This window comes from Natrix helvetica (assembly GCF_964273705.1).
Source record: "Natrix helvetica genome assembly, chromosome: 2".
Classification (NCBI taxonomy): domain Eukaryota; kingdom Metazoa; phylum Chordata; class Lepidosauria; order Squamata; family Natricidae; genus Natrix; species Natrix helvetica.
Genome location: NC_138552.1, coordinates 66,042,628 through 66,063,431, shown reverse-complemented (window position 1 = coordinate 66,063,431; position 20,804 = coordinate 66,042,628). Strand labels below are relative to the sequence as shown.

Sequence of the window (20,804 nt, the reverse complement as noted above, 5' to 3'; positions counted from 1 at the left end):
CAGAGTAAAACCGACACTGCCATTGGATTCAGAGCCCATCGGTATGGTTAGGAGGGGGGATGGCTTTTGAGCCTGCCTTATGTACATTTCCTGGCAAAATACATGGGAAAATCCCATTGGTGAAAATTCCACTTAGGGTAAGGGTTAGCTCCCCATGAATTCGTAGAGCAAAACCGACACTGCCATTGGATTCAGAGCCCATCGGTATGGTTAGGAGGGGGGATCGCTTTTGAGCCTGCCTTATGTACATTTCCTGGCAAAATACATGGGAAAATCCCATTGGTGAAAATTCCACTTAGGGTAAGGGTTAGCTCCCCATGAATTCACAGAGTAAAACCGACACTGCCATTGGATTCAGAGCCCATTGGTATGGTTAGGAGGGGGGGACGCCTTTTGAGCCTGCCTTATGTACATTTTCTGGCAAAATACATGGGAAAATCCCATTGGGGGAAATTCCACTTAGGGTTAGGGATAGCTCCCCATGACTTCGCAGAGCAAAACCGACACTGCCATTGGATTCAGAGCCCATCGGAATGGTTAGGAGGGGGGACGCCTTTTGAGGCGTCCTTATCTACATTTCCTGGGGAAATACATGGGAAAATTGCATTGGGGAAAATTCCACTTAGAGTTGGGGTTAGCTCCCCACAAATTCACAGAGCAAAACCGACACTGCCATTGGATTCAGAGCCCATCGGTATGCTTAGGAGGGGGGACGGCTTTTGAGCCTGCCTTATGTACATTTCCTGGCAAAATACATTGGAAAATCCCATTGGGGAAAAATCCACTTAGGGTTGGGGTTAGCTCCCCACGAATTCACAGAGCAAAACCGACACTGTCATTGGATTCAGAGGCCATCGGTATGGTTAGGAGGGTGGGACGCCTTTTGAGCCTGCCTTATGTACATTTCCTGGCAAAATACATGGGAAAATCTCATTGGGGAAAATTCCACTTAGGGTTTGCGTTAGCTCCACATGAATTCACAGAGCAAAACCGACACTGCCATTGGATTCAGAGCCCATCGGTATGGTTAGGAGGGGGGATGCCTTTTGAGCCTGCTTTATGTACATTTCCTGGCAAAATACATGGGAAAATCCCATTGGGGAAAATTCCACTTAGGGTTAGGGTTAGCTCCCCATGAATTCACAGAGCAAAACTGACACTGCCATTGGATTCAGAGCCCATCGGTTTGGGTAGGAGGGGGGACGCCTTTTGAGGCGGCCTTATGTAAATTTCCTGGCAAAATACATGGGAAAATCCCATTGGGGAAAATTCCACTTAGGGTTAGGGTTAGCTCCCATGACTTTGCAGAGCAAAACCGACACTGTCATTGGATTCAGAGCCCATCGGTATGGTTAGGAGGGGGGACGCCTTTTGAGCCGGCCTTATGTACATTTCCTGGCAAAACACATGGGAAAATCCCATTGGGGAAAATTCCACTTAGGGTTAGGGTTAGCTCCCCATGAATTCACAGAGCAAAACTGACACTGCCATTGGATTTAGAGCCCATCGGTTTGGGTAGGAGGGGGGACGCCTTTTGAGGCGGCCTTATGTAAATTTCCTGGCAAAATACATGGGAAAATCCCATTGGGGAAAATTCCACTTAGGGTTAGGGTTAGCTCCCCATGACTTTGCAGAGCAAAACCGACACTGCCATTGGATTCAGAGCCCATCGGTATGGTTCGGAGGGGGGACACCTTTTGAGCCGGCCTTATGTACATTTCCTGGCAAAATACACGGGAAAATCCCATTGGGGAAAATTCCACTTAGGGTAAGGGTTAGCTCCCCATGAATTCGTAGAGCAAAACCGACACTGCCATTGGATTCAGAGCCCATCGGTATGGTTAGGAGGGGGGATGGCTTTTGAGCCTGCCTTATGTACATTTCCTGGCAAAATACATGGGAAAATCCCATTGGTGAAAATTCCACTTAGGGTAAGGGTTAGCTCCCCATGAATTCACAGAGTAAAACCGACACTGCCATTGGATTCAGAGCCCATTGGTATGGTTAGGAGGGGGGGACGCCTTTTGAGCCTGCCTTATGTACATTTCCTGGCAAAATACATGGGAAAATCCCATTGGGGGAAATTCCACTTAGGGTTAGGGATAGCTCCCCATGACTTCGCAGAGCAAAACCGACACTGCCATTGGATTCAGAGCCCATCGGAATGGTTAGGAGGGGGGACGCCTTTTGAGGCGTCCTTATCTACATTTCCTGGGGAAATACATGGGAAAATTGCATTGGGGAAAATTCCACTTAGAGTTGGGGTTAGCTCCCCACAAATTCACAGAGCAAAACCGACACTGCCATTGGATTCAGAGCCCATCGGTATGCTTAGGAGGGGGGACGGCTTTTGAGCCTGCCTTATGTACATTTCCTGGCAAAATACATTGGAAAATCCCATTGGGGAAAATTCCACTTAGGGTTGGGGTTAGCTCCCCACGAATTCACAGAGCAAAACCGACACTGTCATTGGATTCAGAGGCCATCGGTATGGTTAGGAGGGTGGGACGCCTTTTGAGCCTGCCTTATGTACATTTCCTGGCAAAATACATGGGAAAATCCCATTGGGGAAAATTCCACTTAGGGTTTGCGTTAGCTCCACATGAATTCACAGAGCAAAACCGACACTGCCATTGGATTCAGAGCCCATCGGTATGGTTAGGAGGGGGGATGCCTTTTGAGCCTGCTTTATGTACATTTCCTGGCAAAATACATGGGAAAATCCCATTGGGGAAAATTCCACTTAGGGTTAGGGTTAGCTCCACATGAATTCGTAGAGCAAAACCGACACTGCCATTGGATTCAGAGCCCATCGGTATGGTTAGGAGGGGGGACGGCTTTTGAGCCTGCCTTATGTACATTTTCTGGCAAAATACATGAGAAAATCCCATTGGGGAAAATTCCACTTAGGGTAATGGTTAGCTCCCCATGAATTCACAGAGCAAAACCGACACTGCCATTGGATTCAGAGCCCATCGGTATGGTTAGGAGGGGGGACGCCTTTTGAGCCTGCCTTATGTACATTTCCTGGCAAAATACATGGGAAAATCCCATTGGGGAAAATTCCACTAAGGGTTAGGGTTAGCTCCCCATGAATTCACAGAGCAAAACTGACACTGCCATTGGATTCAGAGGCCATTGGTATGGTTAGGAGGGGGGACGCCTTTTGAGCCTGCCTTATGTACATTTCCTGGCAAAATACATGGGAAAATCCCATTGGGGAAAATTCCACTAAGGGTTAGGGTTAGCTCCCCATGAATTCGTAGAGCAAAACCGACACTGCCATTGGATTCAGAGGCCATCGGTATGGTTAGGAGGGGGGACGCCTTTTGAGCCTGCCTTATGTACATTTCCTGGCAAAATACATGGGAAAATCCCATTGGGGAAAATTCCACTTAGGATTAGGGCAGTGCTTCTCAAATAGTGGGGCGGGCCCCCCCAGGGGGGGTGCGAGGCTCCGTAAATGGGGGCTCAGCTCAACTTATTTTATATATTTTTGTTTTGCAGGTTAACGTTTTTTTTAATATTGTGTTCCTTTAAATCCTGTGCTCCTTTAAATCTTTTCTGCTACAGTTAATAAAGCTATTCTTTGTTGTAAATTGATCCACATTTCTTTCTTTTTTTATTCTCTTATACGTTAATAAGGATACAGTGTTATGCAGAGGTGTACTTATAACAATTTTATAGACAAATGATACTATTTACAGTTGCGCGGGGCGCACGAAATGTTTTCTTCTTCCTAGGGGGGGCATGACAGAAAATAATTGAGAAGCACTGAGCTAAAGCAATGTAAACACCTACCTTTTTGCTAAATAGCATGAGTTGCTATTGAATGGGGACTTACTTAGATTTAGATTTTCCAGTACTTTTGGATCACACATTTTCTCCTTCAATGCATTAATTCAACTGTAATCAAAATTCTCTGTGGGAGCTATAGAACTAAACTATATTAAATACTACTACTTGTAATTAATGGCAGCCAAATGGTAAATTACCTCAGGAAATTTCTTCTTGTGTAAATACTCAGTCACAGCAGGATCAAAATACTTTGCATAACCTTCATTAAGACTATAGATTTTTCCTTTCTTCTTGATTTTCACATCTTTTTCCACCAAAATGAATTCACCAAGACCCTACAAACAGAAAAAAATAAATAAAGGAGGTTATTCATATACTATTAATTCACATGCCATCTTAATGATTTATTACTGTAAATATTTCCCATTCCTTCAAGGAATCAGGTAAAACTTGATATAATCCACTTTTAAAGGAATAAAAAGAATTGAAGTTAGTGATAACCAATTGTAAAAAAAATCTCTGCAGTTTTAAGTGTCTTTGTAAAGAGTCATAAGCATCTTAGATATTTTATGAAAAGATTTCGGGTCTGCACCATCTACTTTGTTCTGTAGTAGAAGAGCCTATAGTCCATCAGCTGGAACCCAGGATTCAAAATAGTAGGATGGACCATTAAACTAAGAATTATGGATAAGGATATCCATAGGCATATTCATTTAAAAACCCAATGTTGGAGTTCTTCTCCTCCAAGCATTATTTTTCAATTAGATAATAATTAGGAGGAAAGGCTTTTGAAATGTTGATAGTTCTGGGATTTAGAAACCTTTACAAATCTTCTGCAGGCTTCCCAGAAGCTGACCAATAGATCTCCATCTTTATTTGTTTGTTTGTTTTATTTAGTCTGCGAAACATGTACAAGATAACATGTTGTTGGTAACATGTTGTCATGGCTACCAATAACGGTAGGCACACTGGTGCGTTTATGCACGCCCCCTTTACAGACCTCTTAGGAATGGAATGAGGTCCCTGGTAGACAGTTGAATGTTGAAGCTGTGGGGGTTTGGGGATGTAACAATGGAGTCAGGTAGAGCATTCCAGGCATTGACCACTCTGTTGCTGAAGTCGCATTTTCTGCAATCGAGTTTGGAGCGGTTTACCTTGAGTTTGTATCTATTGCTTGCCCGAGTATTATTGAGGTTGACATCTCCTGACAACATTCAAATAATGATGTCCACATAGAGAGATCACCATTAGAAATGAAAGTGACTAAAGCAATACAGACTCAAGCTAAAGTACAGGTAGTCCTCAACTTACAACCACAATTGTAAGCCTAAAGTTTACGTTGCTAAGTAAGAAATTTGTTAAGTGCGTTTTGCCCTATTTTACAACTTTTCTTGCCACTGTTGTTAAGTGAATCTGGTTTTCCCATTGACTTTGCTGGTCAGAAGGTTGTAAAAAGTGATCACATGAGCCCCTCCCCCGACACCACAACCATCATAAATGTGAGCCAGTTGTCAAGCATCTGAATGTAAATCACGTGACCAAGGGAATGCTGCAATGGTCATAAGTGTGAAAAATGCTCATAAGTCACTTTTTTCAGTGCTGTTGTGACTTTGAACCCTCATTGTGAACTGTTGTAAGTCAAAGACTACCTATAGTCAATAAAGCTTTTTTAAGTTAAGTTAAACTAACGTGCTTCCAGTTTGGCATCAGCGGGAAGCACTATAGTAGCGAAAATTCAGGGGGGGGGGTTTCTAGCAAAATTGTGAGCAAATTAGAGAATAATTCAGTTTTTAACACAATCTGGTTAACAGTTAAAATCTGGCCATGTTTTTAATGCAGGGATAAAACAGCTTCCACATCCCAAATCTCCAGTTCTGTTTTCCCTTGCTTGTTGAAATATGTTTGATACCCTTTATCGGCTGCTATTTCCACCCAATGTTTTCCAAACTCTTTTAATGTAAGCTACAAAATAGTGTTGTTTATTTGTTTGATGAAATTTCTCTTGGTTTCACTGCTTTAAACACTAAAGTAGCTTGCAGTCACTCTACTGTTCTAACTTTGGAGGGGTCTTCTAAAAGCCACATTAGCTATTATGTAGTTTTGAGGACCAGATCTAGAAAAGCATTTCATGCCTCAACCAAATGATTTGTACATGCCAATTCATAAGCAATCATTTTGCCACCACAGCATTACAATGGTGTTATATATAGCTAAATACCAGCCCAGGAAGCATTGCTCTCATTTTGAATGGCCTCTATATTATAAACACTTTATCTCCCCGCCACCACCACAGTTCCTGGAAAAGGGAGCTGGTTTTCATATAGAATATGAAACAGCCACCAAAACAGAACTATGCTTAGTATTGGACTCATACCGGATCCAACATAAAGCAGTCCACTCCTTGGCCCGTTGAAAGGGCGACCAGCGTTGCACTGCCATACAGAGCGTAGCCTGCAGCCACAATGTTGCGTCCCGGTTGTAAGGCGTCCTTTTCAGAAGGCTCATCTTCAGAGGTCTAAAAGAAAATATTATTGCATTATAAGCAAATATGATGTGATATGATATGATATTACAACACAACACAACATAAAACACACACACAGTTATATATATGTGTGTGTTTTATGTTATGTTGTGTTGTGTGTACACACATACACAGAGGACATTCTCTTAATCATGGGACTACAGTGTGTCTGATATACTGAGAGGCTTTTCTATAAAAGAATATTAAATACTAGCTGTACCCGGCCACGCGTTGCTGTGGCCCAGTCTGGTTAAATGGAAAAGAAAGAAAAGAGAAAGCGCAAGTCCCCCAGCAGAGGCGCCCCCCCCCCCGCATGGAAGTGAGCCACGGTGGCCCCTGCAAGAGCCGTCATGGAGGATGCTCCCACAGGCCCCGGCCTGGCTGAGCTGAGGAGGAGAGAAGGAGGTGGAGGCCGCCGCCCCCAACACAGCTTCCCTCAGCGGTGGCAGCGAAAGGAGGCCCCTGAGGAGCAGCAGGAGGAGGAGGAGGAAGGAGCCGCCCCTGGTGACGTGGACACAAAGCAGACCCGCTGGCTGCGGCCGCATCCAGAGACGCGTCGCTGCTGCAATCACCACCTCATGGGCACCCAATGGCCGCCCCAGCCCCGCTGCACCTCAGGCTGATACCGCCGCCGCCTTGTCGGAGCCGCCTTAGTGAGGCCATACCTGGCTCCCTGTGAGGGGGTGGAGAGCGTGCGCAGCCGGCTGGGTTGAGGAGACGCTCCGCCTCCGCCTCCTCTGGAGCTCCACTGGGCTGGGCGGGGGAGGCGGCTTAAGGGTGGGAGGAGGCGGCCAAGAGATGGGGTAGGAATCGCCCCGCCGCAGACAGCAAAGGCCTGGCAGGAGGGGAAGAGAGAGAGGGGAAGAGGAGGCCGAAAGGCTTCAGCTTCCCTTGGTGGCAATGGCGAAGCTCATCGGAGGAGGGGTGGAAAGGGGAAAGGGTGCAGCTGCAGCCCAGCCGCACATGTAAAGGGACCGTCGGGACGAAGCTGGAGAGAGACCGAACTGTTCCGAATATACTATACTCAAGAAATGAACGCTATGGTATAGCGTGTGTTGCTTTTATATCCAGCAGATGATGCTGGTTTTCAAAAAAGCATGTTTTTACAAAAACATGTTTTACCTGTCACAGGTGTGACATCTATATAATATACATATTTAAAAACATGTGCATACTCGAATACAACGTTGTGTCAAAATTTTAAAGCAATCGGTGAAGAACTTTCAGAGATTTGAGATTTTGAACAAACAAGCATTACATTTTTTATTTATATAGATAATTGAACTGCAGATACTGCCAAATTACAAATAAGAACTTTAACAGTAAAAATGTACCAGCTGCAGGTCAAGTCATAAACTGAAATAACTTGTCTGTGTTAATAATCAATCTTCAACAGCAAGATTCATCAAATGAAACACTGAGTACTTCAACATTGTTCCTTTACTTGTTCCAAATGTCACTGTGAGACTCAACTCCTGTGTTAAATCTATTTGCAAATGGCTAATGATTACTATTAGTTCATCATTCTTAGGTAGTAATAGCTAGCCATCAAGAAAATGTCATGTGAAACTAATCTTCAAAGGTGCACAGCCTGGGAGTTAGAGTCTTATGCAGCCTACCAAAATGGGGATACACTGGAGCTCTCCCTAGCATTTTAAGATTGGTATCATAATAAAGTGTAGATAATCATATGCACAAATTCATATTCCACATTCATTCTGGAACAATTTCAGGCATTCAAAACAGCCTGAAGAACACAACTGCAAAAGGTTAAAGAGTAAGTGATCCTGGATGGTTATTTAATTATTATTCCAGAGAATTAGTTCAAAAGGCTTAGCAAATCAGGACTCTGTCCTAAATTGATCAGATAGCTTTTAGGTGTGATCCAGTGGGGGGTTTCCATTTTTTTTAAACTACCAGTTCGCTCGTGCGCATGTGCAAAGTCTCTGCACATGCGCAGAAGCGTCTGGGTGGCTGGGTGGAGCGTTCTGCCAGGCCGAACTGGCAGAAATCCACCTCTGGGTGAACCTGATCGTTTACTAGAAATGCTGGGCTACATCTTTCCAACAAAAGATTAGTATGTATTCCTGGGATATAAGGTTAAACCATATAATATATAAAACCTTACCGTATGTAATAAGGATGGATAAAGAAAGAGCAATCTGGATTTAATATAAACAGTTGGAACATCCCAAAGTTTTCCATTCCAGAATCTGTTTCCCAAATTAGCATTGCTTGTTTCAATACCAATCAATCATACATAGCTGGGATGGCGAACCTATGGCACGTTTGCCACAGGTGGCACGTGGAGCCATTTGTCAGGGAATTTGAGGCGTTGCCCTGTCAACTGGCCAGCGCACATGCGCTCGCTGGCCAGCTGAGTTCAGCCTTTTTTAAAGCCATTTTAAAGCCATTTTTCTCCCTCCCCAGGCTCCAGAGGTTTTACAGGCCTCCCCCACCCCCCTGGAGGCCCTCCGGAGGTTCAGGAACTTCCCTGAGTGCAAAAAACGGCCCTATGGGCAAACCGGAAGTTCGGGAACGGACTTCCGGTTTGCTCGTAGGGTCATTTTTCTCTTCCAGAGGCTTCAGGGAAGCCTCCTGAAGGTCCCTGAAGCTTCCGGAGCAGGCAGGGGAGATTATATTCGCCCTCCCCAGGCTCCATTATAGGGCAAATATATCTTCACTCAAGATCCGAACCAGGACAAAGCCATTAAGCCATAATAGGAATTGCCCAAAGCCCCTTCATTACATCATCACCCAGCAAGATCCAACCAGGCCTGGGACTCAAGACAACCTACAAAGTTACCCCTGCATGGCTCCATGGGAGTCTGACAACCAATCAGAGTACATTTCTTGCACAGGAACAGGAAACTCCAAGGCAGGGCCCAAGAGATGGTATAAATCTCCCTCCCACTCTCACCCATGTGCTCTTTTTTTGCCCAGGACCTCAAACCATGTGGTCCTGTCCACTATTAAACCATCTTTCCAAGCAGTCTCCATGTTTCCAGTGTCTTTATTCCCACTTTTATCTGAACCCAGATGGACATTTCTTCCAACATACACAATACTGTTATTTCATTTATTCTGACCCACTCAGCTGAGATGCTCAATTGATTGAATTGAATATCTGATGGCAGTAAGCAGACTGACCATCCATCCAAAAACTTCCACATACAAATCAATAGAGCCAGATCAAGTTTCAGGAAGAATTACAACAAAAAAACGCCACTGTTTGTCATTTAAAGCTCATAGTTCAACACACTCAAATCAATTATTAATAAACAGCAGCTCATACGGGTCACATCAGGATACACAATAAAGACAAAATAATATCAGAGCGAATTGGCTATAGTGGTTAAGGCATCAGACTAGAGACCAGGAGTTCTAGCCAACTAGGTGACTGAGTCAATCATTGAGCCAATGAGTTCATTGATCCAATCATTGTCAGCCTTAGGAAACAGGCAATAACAAGCTACTTCTTAAATCTTGCCAAGAAAACTGTGGGGACATGTCCAGGCAATAATGACAAACCAATACTAACTCGGAGGTGTGCCCATACGCACATACACACACAATCAAAACAATTCGACATCCTAAGACATTCCATTAAATATCTCAAACAGATATTTGGAAAAGGAAACTTGACTAGTACAATTAAGGGAGAGGCTCCTGAAGTTACATGCATCAAAAGATATGAGGCTATCTCAGAATGTCGCAAGCAAAAATGGATTTTTACTTGCCCTACTTTTAATTGATGAGATACGTATAATCTCTTTCACATGCAACTTGCATCTATATGACTACCCTACAAGAGTGACGCCTTTTGCAGATACTATTAAAAGCATGAAAGCATTGGAGACCCTGACTGTCATTTCCAATTTGCTATTTTAGCTGATTCAAGGTCATAGTATATTTAAGGTCAAGTGAGTATAATGTAACTCAATGATGAGAATATAGAACGTCTACTATGTAGAAGATAAGAGGATCAAAGATCATACTTTCAGTTCACCTCTCTTAAGAATGTGAAAATCTAATGCCTGGTACATTAGATTTTATAGAGTTGGTTGAACATATATTTGGATTCTGACCCAGAGTTGTTCCCTAGGCCTGTTGCTTCACTAAAGAGTTCTTCAACCTGGTATTGACACCCAAATTCAATAACTTTGATAACTATCAACTTGGGGGAAAATTCCATAAAGTGAATGCTATTTTTGGAAATCTATAAATGACATTGATAAAATGAGATGTTACAAGATGTTTGTTCTGAATTTTTGGATAGTACTATTAACTATTCCACTTTTCTTTTCAACAGCTTACCTTCTTGTAAATTGCAAATATTGTTCCTATTGAGGCTAAACAATCTATGTTGGAAGAGCCATCTAGTGGATCAAAGCACACCACATATTTACCCTGAAAAAAAGAAACAAAAGCAGTCTTAAAACAGATATTAGCAGGTACAATATTCATTCACGGTTTAGCAAAAGCTAATTTAGAAAGTTAGCTGTCCTGATAAATCTACTTTACGCAGAAGAACAGTCTAAAGATACATTTTTATATCAGAGGGATGATGAAAAGTAGACTATTATATGGTACAATACCAGCTGCCTAAAACTGGGTATTGTACTATATAATACTCTATGTTTATATACTACAACTTGTACTGTATAACACATGAAAATGTTATGATAGGGAAGTTCTTGTCTGGCTCAGCAGTGGGATTCACTTCCTTTCCCTACCGGTTCGCAAATGTGAGTGCATGTGCTGCTTCTGCGCATGCGCACCGCCTTCTGCCAGTGGTGGGTTGCCAATTTTGTTACTACTAGTTCAGGCATGCTCCCACAACACTTCTGTGCAGAAGTGTCCAGGCAGGTGGGCGGAGCCTCCCGCCACCGCTACTCCTGGTTTGGCTAATCCAGGCCAAACCGGCAGCAACCCACCTCTGCTTTTTGTGCATGTGTACCGCCTTCTGCGCATGTGCAGTGCTTGCACATTACATCGGGGTGGGTGGGCAGAAACTCCTGCAGCCGCCGCTACCAGTTCACCGGAACCAGAGAGGACGGGCTGAAAACCACCTCTGGCCTGGCTGCTTCTGGTAAATTGCAAGTCTGCTAAAGCTATCTTTTTTTCCCCTGCAGTTCTTCAACTGTGTTATCAAATATTATTTCAAAAAGCTTGGCAGCTTCCTGATCCATTTTTTTCAGGCACACTGGGAACAGTAATAGGGTATCAATGAAATCAGGTACCTGGCTTTCCTCAGTGAGATTATGTAAGTACTGGTAATGCAAAGCCACCCTTGAATACAAGGTAATGTATTTACTTCTCTCCGTGGTTCATTTTGGAAATTAAGTCAGGTCTCTTTTAAGGCTGAACTAGAGTCTCGGGGAAAAGATTCTATGTTTTCATTTATATTTATTGAGAACTTTCATATAAGACAGGGGTGTCCAAACTTGGGAACTTTAAGACTTGTGGACTTCAACTCCCAGAATTCCCCAGCCAGCCATGCTGGCTGGGGAATTCTGGGAGTTGAAGTCCACAAGTCTTAAAGTTCCCAAGTTTGGACACCCCTGATATAAGATAAGTGAAAAGACAAACAAAAAGCAACAACCTCCCCAAAACCAGAAAACTACAAGAAAAGAAAACTAAAATTAAGAAACACAAATTACCTCTGACCCAACATAACGACATAACATAATTACATTCTTATTCACCCCCATATTTAATCCACATCTTTTTAAATCTTTAACTCATAGGTCCATGAATTCATTTTTCTCCTTTCGACAAAAAGTCTGAGATTTCATATTTTCCAATCTCCTGCTCCTCCTCCAAGCAAATTGTGCACAAATTATGTGCAAAGGTAAATGCAACTTTCAGATGGTTAACCTATCCTGCAAGGGAGGGGGTTTAAACCAGTCCTCATTCAATTGATCAAAACTTATTTTATTTCTCAAAATCTTTCCAAGTAAAATAATAGAGTTCACTGCATACTCGTTGGTAAAATGTGGTGTTCATTTAATTGAAGGGTGGCCCCAGTGCAAGTATCCTGCCTATCATAGTACAGTAAGTCCCAGAATAAGGCTCAGGCATTTCCTGACAGGAACCTAAATCCAGCAATCTCTGTTTTTCTGTCCTCACAATGCCATTTTCCCTAGTCAACAATAGAGGCAGCCTCCAGTTATTCTTAGCTGGTCTGTTTTTAAAAGGAGTGTTTTCCTCTTTGGTGCTGTCATCAAGAAGAATATTCTCTAAGCATCTAAGGACAGGACAAGAAGAAACTATGTGGAAGATCATTAAAGAGAGAGAACAATCAGTGGAATGGCTTGGCTCCAGAACTTGGAGGTTTTCAAGAAGAGATTGGACAGCCATGTGCCTGAAATAGTATAGGATTTCCTGCTTGAGCAGGTGGCTGGGCTAGAAGACCTCCAAGGTTCCTTCCAGCCAGTGCCGTGCCGTCAAGAGAGGCAGGGGAGGCACAGCCTCACCACTGTCATCATGAAAAGAAAAAAAATGTAAAAGGAAAAAGGTGAGAGCTGAGAAAAACAATGCTGTCGCTTTAAATCGGAACTGAACATGCCTGGCTGTGGAATTCTGGGAGTTGAAGTCCACAAGTCTAAAAAATTTTGAAACCCACCACTGGGTCAGTGCCTCACCAGCCATAAACCTCACCCCACGTCACTGCGTCCAACCCTACGATGTTCTATGTTCTTACTTGACATGGTTTTTGTCATGGATTCAATCTGGCGTGCTTCTCTGACCATCCAGTTGCTGACATGGTCAGGTGACTCCAAGAGGTTGGGATCAGCTCAGATCGTATTGACAATTTAGCTTTGTCTTACCATCCCCGCTCCCCCTGATGTTTGGAAGCTGTCCTCCATTTTATTTCAATGAGAAAGTTTTTCTTTCAGACTAAGTTCTCCCTCAGATTAAGCCGTTCAGTCTTAATTCAATGTTGGAACCTTGGGGGAAGTATGATTTGCTGCATATGTGGAAGCAACATTCAGTTCTGGAATGGTGGATTGTCTCTGCCCCCCAGGCATTTTCAACTATGGAGCTTGCAATTTCCTTTGGAACCCCTTGGGAAAATATTTTTTTCCTTCCGCAACTCAATTGCGCCCTCTGCTGCTAAATGAGGGAACCACTCTCTTCCCATTTAATTAGACCATATACTCACCCTCTTTTCTTTTGGAGTGATTATAGCTTCTTTATTCTCTTCAGAGACCAGGACGCAAGTGCTGTAGGAGGATTGGAGCATGTTGATAACCAGAGAATTGGATAACACATCCAGTTTTTTCTGCTCGTCCCCAGTCACATTCACGCTCCCTGCAATTCCATACCTATGGAGGGGGGAAAGCCCACGAGGTTATTACTAACATGAAAAAAAGAATTAAGTCGGGGAAAAGCAAATAGATGCCCTTCATATTTTTGGACTGAACCTCTCACGGTCTTTTGCCATTGACCATGTTGAAGGACTGTTTTGAAGGCCTTTTGGGAACACTGAGGGCCTGGGTGTGCTCCCAGGCATTTCCAGAGCTTAATTGGAGACCATATTCAGTTTATTGAATCTTTTTACCTCAGCAATCATGAAATAATGCATATATAAGAGGAATGCGCTTTAAAGTGTTGCAAACTGCTTGGTTAATAAATGAGTCTGCGTTTGTATCCTCCATGGGTTTTTTTAAACATAATCTTATTGACATCTTCAATGTCCATCATTTTAATGCTGTGATAGGGTCTGTTTCCATGGTCATCTCTGCTAGACGTCAGCTATTCAAGGCACTAAATGGACCCAAGATGAAATGGGAGAGAACTTTGATCAGCTCTGGGAGCTCCTTTCTATTTCAGCCAAGCTTCTCCTCTACCACATCATCCTGCCAGCTGGCTTATTTTTTTCCACACAAGTTTATCAATCTTCTGGAAGACGGACAGACCTGAATTTGTAAAATAGCACAGTGGGCAGAATGGAGCCTCTGCGCACTGACAACCTGTCACTTGAGCAACTTGAAATGTGATTAAGGTGTCTAATCTAGGCACCATTTATTCTTGTCAGCTCTCTCACCCCACCATACGTTAAAGAGGGGAAATGAAGCCAGGGCACTCCATCAAATGCTGCCCTTAAATTGTCACAGGAAATTGTAGCGACACTACAAGGCTCAGTAATAAGACAGAATAAAGTTTCACGGTCCTAGTAGCAGAATTTAGTGAGTTATTTAACCAATGCTTAGACTGCCCCAGTCATACATCTCCAGATGATTCACAGGAATCTCAAGATGCAATATCAATAGAATACTAAATATAATAAAAGAACAATTAGTGTCATATTTCTAGTGACTCAATGCACATTAATGAGGTTATGAGGAGGAGCATTCTCTCTCTTTCTCTCTTTCTCTCTTTCTCTCTTTCTCTCTCTCTCATTCTCTCCACTTAATTCCATCCCTTTGCGAGCAATGAAAGGATAAATGGCTGTTCCTTTCAAATAGGAAATGACAGAGGGATGGAAAGGCTTAAGATCTTCAGAACCAAATACAGCCCTTCCCCATGACCAATCCTACCCCGTTTCTATTTTTTGCACAGCATTTCCGACTTTCTGCCATTTGAAATCATCCTTCAAGGCGAAAGCCGGCTTTGTAATCTTGAAATAAAAAATTCAAGAAAATATTACTAGATTAAATAATGCTACAAATGGCAAGAGATATGACTGCACTATTACTGGAAAGATACAGGTTGATGCAATGAAAATGTATAATAAATACTAAGCTAAATTTAGTTCACTAGTAATATGTATAAAATGAAGTGACAATAGCTATAGTTAAATAATCAATACATATAGATATATTGGTTTGATAATATGAAATTTTATACAAACAACACATGGAGAATATGAGAGGTGGTTTAAAAGCCTTATCTAGAATATGTTATAAAGATGTATTGCAATTGGATGATTTTGGGATGATTTAATACAATATTACCTTATAACCCTATTCTAATTTTGAATATTATATATAAAAGGATGTAAAAACAATTATAGTCAAATTAAGGTTGAGATATAATAATCGTGATATACATGAATATAGGTGAATTTAAAATATGTGATTTGATATGAAAAGCAAGTGATGACTATGGAAGAGATGCATGGAAATAGTGTAACCAACTGACACACTTTCTACAATTTGTAATGGAAGATGGGTTTTTTTCATGTTTGTCTTTGTTCAAAAATAAATAAAAATTGTATTATTAAAAAAAAATCAAGAAAATCTGTTGCCCTGAGACATTGTGCTAGGAAATAGAAGATTACACCTTGGCAACTTATTCTCTGATTAACTCATTCATATCCATATGAAATTATAAAAATAGGCCATCGGGTTTCTAGAAGACAATCAAAACTTGGCCCTGACATCAAACCTGTTAATGAAGACAATGCAATTTGCCACTTGCTCAATTCTGAATCTTTCTCTGAATGCAACTCCTATTATATTAGAAACAAGTTAGCTGGCCTGATCTTTATGCTGATATGCTTATGGATCACTCAGTCACAGAAATAGCATAGAGGCAAATCAGATTATTCTTGGATTAATAGTACTGCTTTGTTTTGCTGAATTATATTACCAGTATTAAAATGCATGCATATTACATGCTTGTATACTATCTGTCTACAGCTGAGATCTTGTTGTTAAATTTTGCTATATTCTGAAAGCTTTTGTTCTCTCCTTGAAATTATTATGTTAATGGAGTATAGATATCAGATTTGGTTGGTGCTTTCTTTCTGATCAAATTCTGTTTATATCAAACCAAAATCAATAATGATTTTAGAAAGGTTTCTATAACTCAGCAAACACGTTAGCTATTATAGGTGCTTTTCTTTCATTGCAGCCACGTGGAACTCAATATCTCAATAATTTTGTTCAATGTATGATAAGAAATAGGCCTCCTTCCCCAGATCTCATCCAAGACATTCTAAAATAGATCTACTTCTCCCTTTTTCTATGCTACTTACATATGAGCAAGACCTGCCTTTCGGACTGCTGATGAGATGGCCTTGATGGCAGTGAGTGTTGAGTTCAAAAGCTGGGTCAGTTCTCCCGTTGCCCCTTTCACCCGTCGCCCTTTCTCCATGACATATCGGTTCAGGGTTATCATATCTGTTTCAAAGGGGCTTTGATCCGACATGTTGGCTGGAAAGCAGGACCAGTTTTCTTGGGTAAAATGTAGTAGTTCTTCTCTTCTCTTCACCTTCTGATCCCTGCTGTTTGCCGGTAGTTTTATTTTAAGGAGAAGCAGCTGGTGGCACACCAAGAATGGATTAGTAAAGATTCCTGATCCCATGTGACTTGAATGCTCTAAATAGACCTGCAGCACAATTCCTCTGGATCTTCAAAGCAGCAAGAGTGCAACTTCTACTCAGCTGAACAAATTGCCCTTTTGGAGTAAACGCACAATTAACTATAGGCAATTAACTGTGATTGAGTCACTGCTGAATATGACATGAAGAAAGAATTAATGAATGGCTCTAAATCCCGTCATCATTTGTAGGTCAAATTATCTCATACAAGTCAACGATGTGAGCAAAGCAGTCCATGCAGCAAACTCTCAAGGCATTTACTGCTAAACTTGGCAATTGCATCCATCTTTGATGGAATGTGGGTTTGATTCAGGGAAGTAGAGGAAGGCAATGTTGAGCCACTACAGAAAAGATATCTGAGTCTTAAGAAAGTAGAAATCATGAGGAAGAAACTCAAAACAAGTCCATCTTGACTGGATTAGATACAAGTTGAAGTAGGGAGAGGCTTTAATGGACTTTGAAGATTTTGTTACCATGCCCTGAGCGCCTTCAAGAACATTCCAGGGCTTCTGGTGACTCCTTCTTTGTGACCTTGCATACCTTGAAGGTCTGACTGTCCCTGACCTATATTATCTGCTCTACTATAGGTTGGCAACCTCTTTGGTCTGAGCGCCACCCTTTTAAATATAGAAGAAAGAAAGGGATACTGTAGTCATCCTGCCCAATTCCAGGCAGAAGCTTGAGTTTGGCCAGGATGACATTTTGAGCAGCTGCCCCTTGTTCATCAAATAGCAAATGGGGAACTTTCTCAGAGTTTGGCTTAAAGGAGCTTCACATTTAGCTCCAAGAAAAACTGAAGATATGGTCCTGCAAAAAAACAGCTAAAGAGCTTTATCAAGCCATGGTGTTAAATAGAAAACATGTCATCCTCCAGATGTTGTATTACTTTCACTCTAGACACCATTTTAGACAGTTTCGCTAATGATGAAGGATGATGATGGGAGTTGTAGTCCAGGAAGTTAAGCCAAATATTCAAAGCCCAATTTAGCATGGTTTCAAATAGTATTGTAATTATGAAGGGGATTCCAATTCCTGGATTGGTTCCAATTTGGGGTTATGTTGGAATGCCTAACTTCTACTCTAACACAGGAGTTTCTCTTTTCTAAATCTACCCAATTTTTGTTTATCAACATACCTAGAACAGGGCTGCCCTTGCTTAGACAGACAAGAGGTGTTAGATTCCACAAAAACACAGCAAATTGTTATTTAGTTTCTTACTATTGTATTTTTAATGCCAGGTATAGAGCGCCATTTTGATTCTACCACCTCTTGTTCTCAAATCACTTGGTTTACTTTGAGAAACACCTGATCTGAGGAGGGTGGGCAGAGGCCGATCATCTGCTGTTCTGTCCCAAATCAAAATGTCACAGGCCAGTTTTGGCCTGGAAATATTGAAATCTTGCATATTGTATGATGAATCTGAATTTTAAAACAGGATTATTTAGCAGGTCAAATGGCAGATAAAGATGTTTACTTTCTTCCTATTTTCCTGCATAAAATTTTGCACTTTATTTTCTTTTATATATATATATAAGGGTGTTGGCAGAGGTTTGTCAAGAAAATCAATAAGCTGGCCAGGTCTATATTGTCAAATCTCATCCTGCATCACACATACACCTATTGTAAATAAAAAAGTGGATGGGCTTCACCGTCATAACTACCAACTTTATTTTTTTGATCCTATCCCTGTGGGCCCCTTAGATATAGCTATGACTCCTACTTACTCTTCTTCATGGTTATGATTGAGGTTTACAAATTAATGTGGAGCCAAGCTTTCTATCTTCAAGAAATTCATTACACAACAACCTTCTAGAATGTAATGGCACTGTTCCAGGACAAATATAGCTTATTTTGCTCCATCAAGAATGATGGAGATGCATTAATAAAATTTTTGGGGTTTCTCAAGTTGAAATAGATAAGAGATAACATTTACTCTGCCTAAAGAAATCTGCCTGGCTAGAGACCTGAAGCACAAGGAGAAGCTGCAGGATTTGGGCCACTAATATCCAGATGGCTACAATGGGATCTCAGCTGTGGCCATTGCTTCCTTATAGTCAGGGGTAAGATGGACTCATGGGTTTCTTTAAATTTTTATTGTGAGCAAGGTTGAATTTGGTGCTGTTTGCATGTTTCTCACAGTAGTATGTTATTGGGGTTTTATCAATGTGAAAAAGCTCTGGAGCCATGGTACAAAAAAGATGCGTGGTTTCATCTAGAGCAGAGCTGTCCAAACTTGAGAACTTTAAGACTTGTGGACTTCAACTCCCAGAATTCCCCAGCCAGCCATGAATTGAAGTCCACAAGTCTTAAAGTTCCCAAGTTTGGACACCCCTATCTAGAGCAACCACATCTTGGCAGCAAAAATTGTTGATTATTAAATGAAAGTACCAAGTGTCTCTCTGCTCAATGCTTAGCCATAAAACATAGGCTAGGCCAGATGCACCATTGGTCCATTCTCCAGAATAGTATGTTTACCATCCATCTATGATATATCAAGACTTCATCCAAATTCAAGAATCATAGATTTCCCCATCTCCAGTTATTGTTACCATGTATGTTGAAATTTGCTCATGTTTAAGCCCTCTGGGTTACGCCATTCAAAAATGCTGCTGCATGAAATGCTGCTAGCAAGAAGAGGAGGAGATTGCAATGAATGTATTTGCACTAACCAGTATTCATGGTTAAACTTGAAATCTGAGTACAGCGAATGACTGGACTCACATATCATAGAAGAGCCGTGGTGGCATAGTGATTAGAATGCAATATTGTAGGCTGACTGCTCACTGCCAGAAATTCGATCCTGACCAGCTGAAGTTTGACTCAGCCTTCTATCCTTCCAAGGACCCAGACTGTTGGGGGAATATGCTGTAAACTGCTGTAAGTGCTGTAACAATAGCAATAGCACTTAGACTTATATACTGCTTCACAATGCTTTACAGCCCTCTCTAAGTGATTTACAGAGTCAGCATATTGCCCCCAACAATCTGGGTCATTTTACTGACCTTGGAAGATTAGAAGGTTGAGTCAACCTTGAGACGGCGAGATTCGAACTGCTGAACTGCTGACAAACGGCAGTCAGCATAATTAGCCTGCAATACTGCATTCTAGCCACTGCGCCACCACAATTCTATAAAGCACTATGAAACGGTATATAAATCTAAGTGCTAAGTACTATATCTTTCTATTTTGTGAATAGATTAAATTGAATAAATCACAATTAGCATATTTTAGTATATTTACATAAGAGACCAATCCATAATCAAACTTGGTCTCAGATTTGCTGAAAAACTGCCCTTCATAATGTAATGTATATTTGATAACTCTCTGTTAGAAGTTGCCCTTCTGTGTGCAATCACCTGGATTACAGCCAGGCTGTTGGTGTTAAAGAAGAAAGTAAATCTCCGAGCATCATAATTAATGTTTTACAATGACAGGAGTATGAAATATGAGTGAGCTATTTCCATTACCCAAGGTCCAAAGCAGTCTATATAAAACGATACTTTTTTCCAACTGCATTTAAATGTTAGTAGTTTAAGTTACCAAACCATCTGTAACGTAAGCCATTGTCCTTTCACCAAATGCCAAAGTTCTTTAGCTGCTTGCTGGAACTCTTACCACACGGTAAATACTGTACTGTTCTAAAGCAGTATTTGTCAAACTTATTAAGTTTAAGATGCCTGGACTTTAACTTCCCAAATTCAACATAATGTTGTATATATGTCACCGTGAAAGACCGAAATTGGTGAATGTCGACATTCACCGGTGAATGTTGGTGAATGTCGACATTCACCGGTGAATGTCGACACATACCAATTTCGGTCTTTCACGGTGACATATATAACGAGTCAGCGTAACGCTTTACTTTTGCTTTTCAATTCGCGGTCCTGGAAACTACTCGTTCTAACCGCGCAGGATCGCAGGTTTTTTTTTTAAAAAAAGTCCGCGAATAGAAGACGCTTAAAAGGAAGCGAGGAGCCGAGGTATTAGGGTAAGGGTATTAGGGTAAGGGTGTCGAGAGGGTAAGGACATACACCAAGCGACTATGTGAATGTCAACATTCACCGGTGAATGTCGACATTCACCAGATTTCCGACTTTCATTCACCGGTGAATGTCGACATTCACCAGATTTCGGACTTTCACAGTAACA

The 20,804-nt window shown here is 41.6% G+C and overlaps 1 protein-coding gene across 1 annotated transcript in view; it reads right to left on the bottom strand.

Annotated features, from left to right (window-relative positions):
* The window catches only part of LOC309388387 (fructose-1,6-bisphosphatase isozyme 2), a 172,916-nt gene extending 155,517 nt beyond the window's left edge, over nucleotides 1-17,399 (bottom strand). The window contains exons 1-5 of the mRNA XM_081945630.1: nucleotides 16,311-17,399; nucleotides 13,491-13,653; nucleotides 10,640-10,732; nucleotides 6,173-6,313; nucleotides 3,996-4,133 (exon numbers count right to left, since the gene is read on the bottom strand). Of these exons, the coding sequence (XP_081801756.1) occupies nucleotides 3,996-4,133; nucleotides 6,173-6,313; nucleotides 10,640-10,732; nucleotides 13,491-13,653; nucleotides 16,311-16,639 (864 nt within the window). The 5' untranslated portion in view covers nucleotides 16,640-17,399. The remainder of the gene's footprint in view (nucleotides 1-3,995; nucleotides 4,134-6,172; nucleotides 6,314-10,639; nucleotides 10,733-13,490; nucleotides 13,654-16,310) is intronic.
* Nucleotides 17,400-20,804: the final 3,405 nt, after the last annotated feature.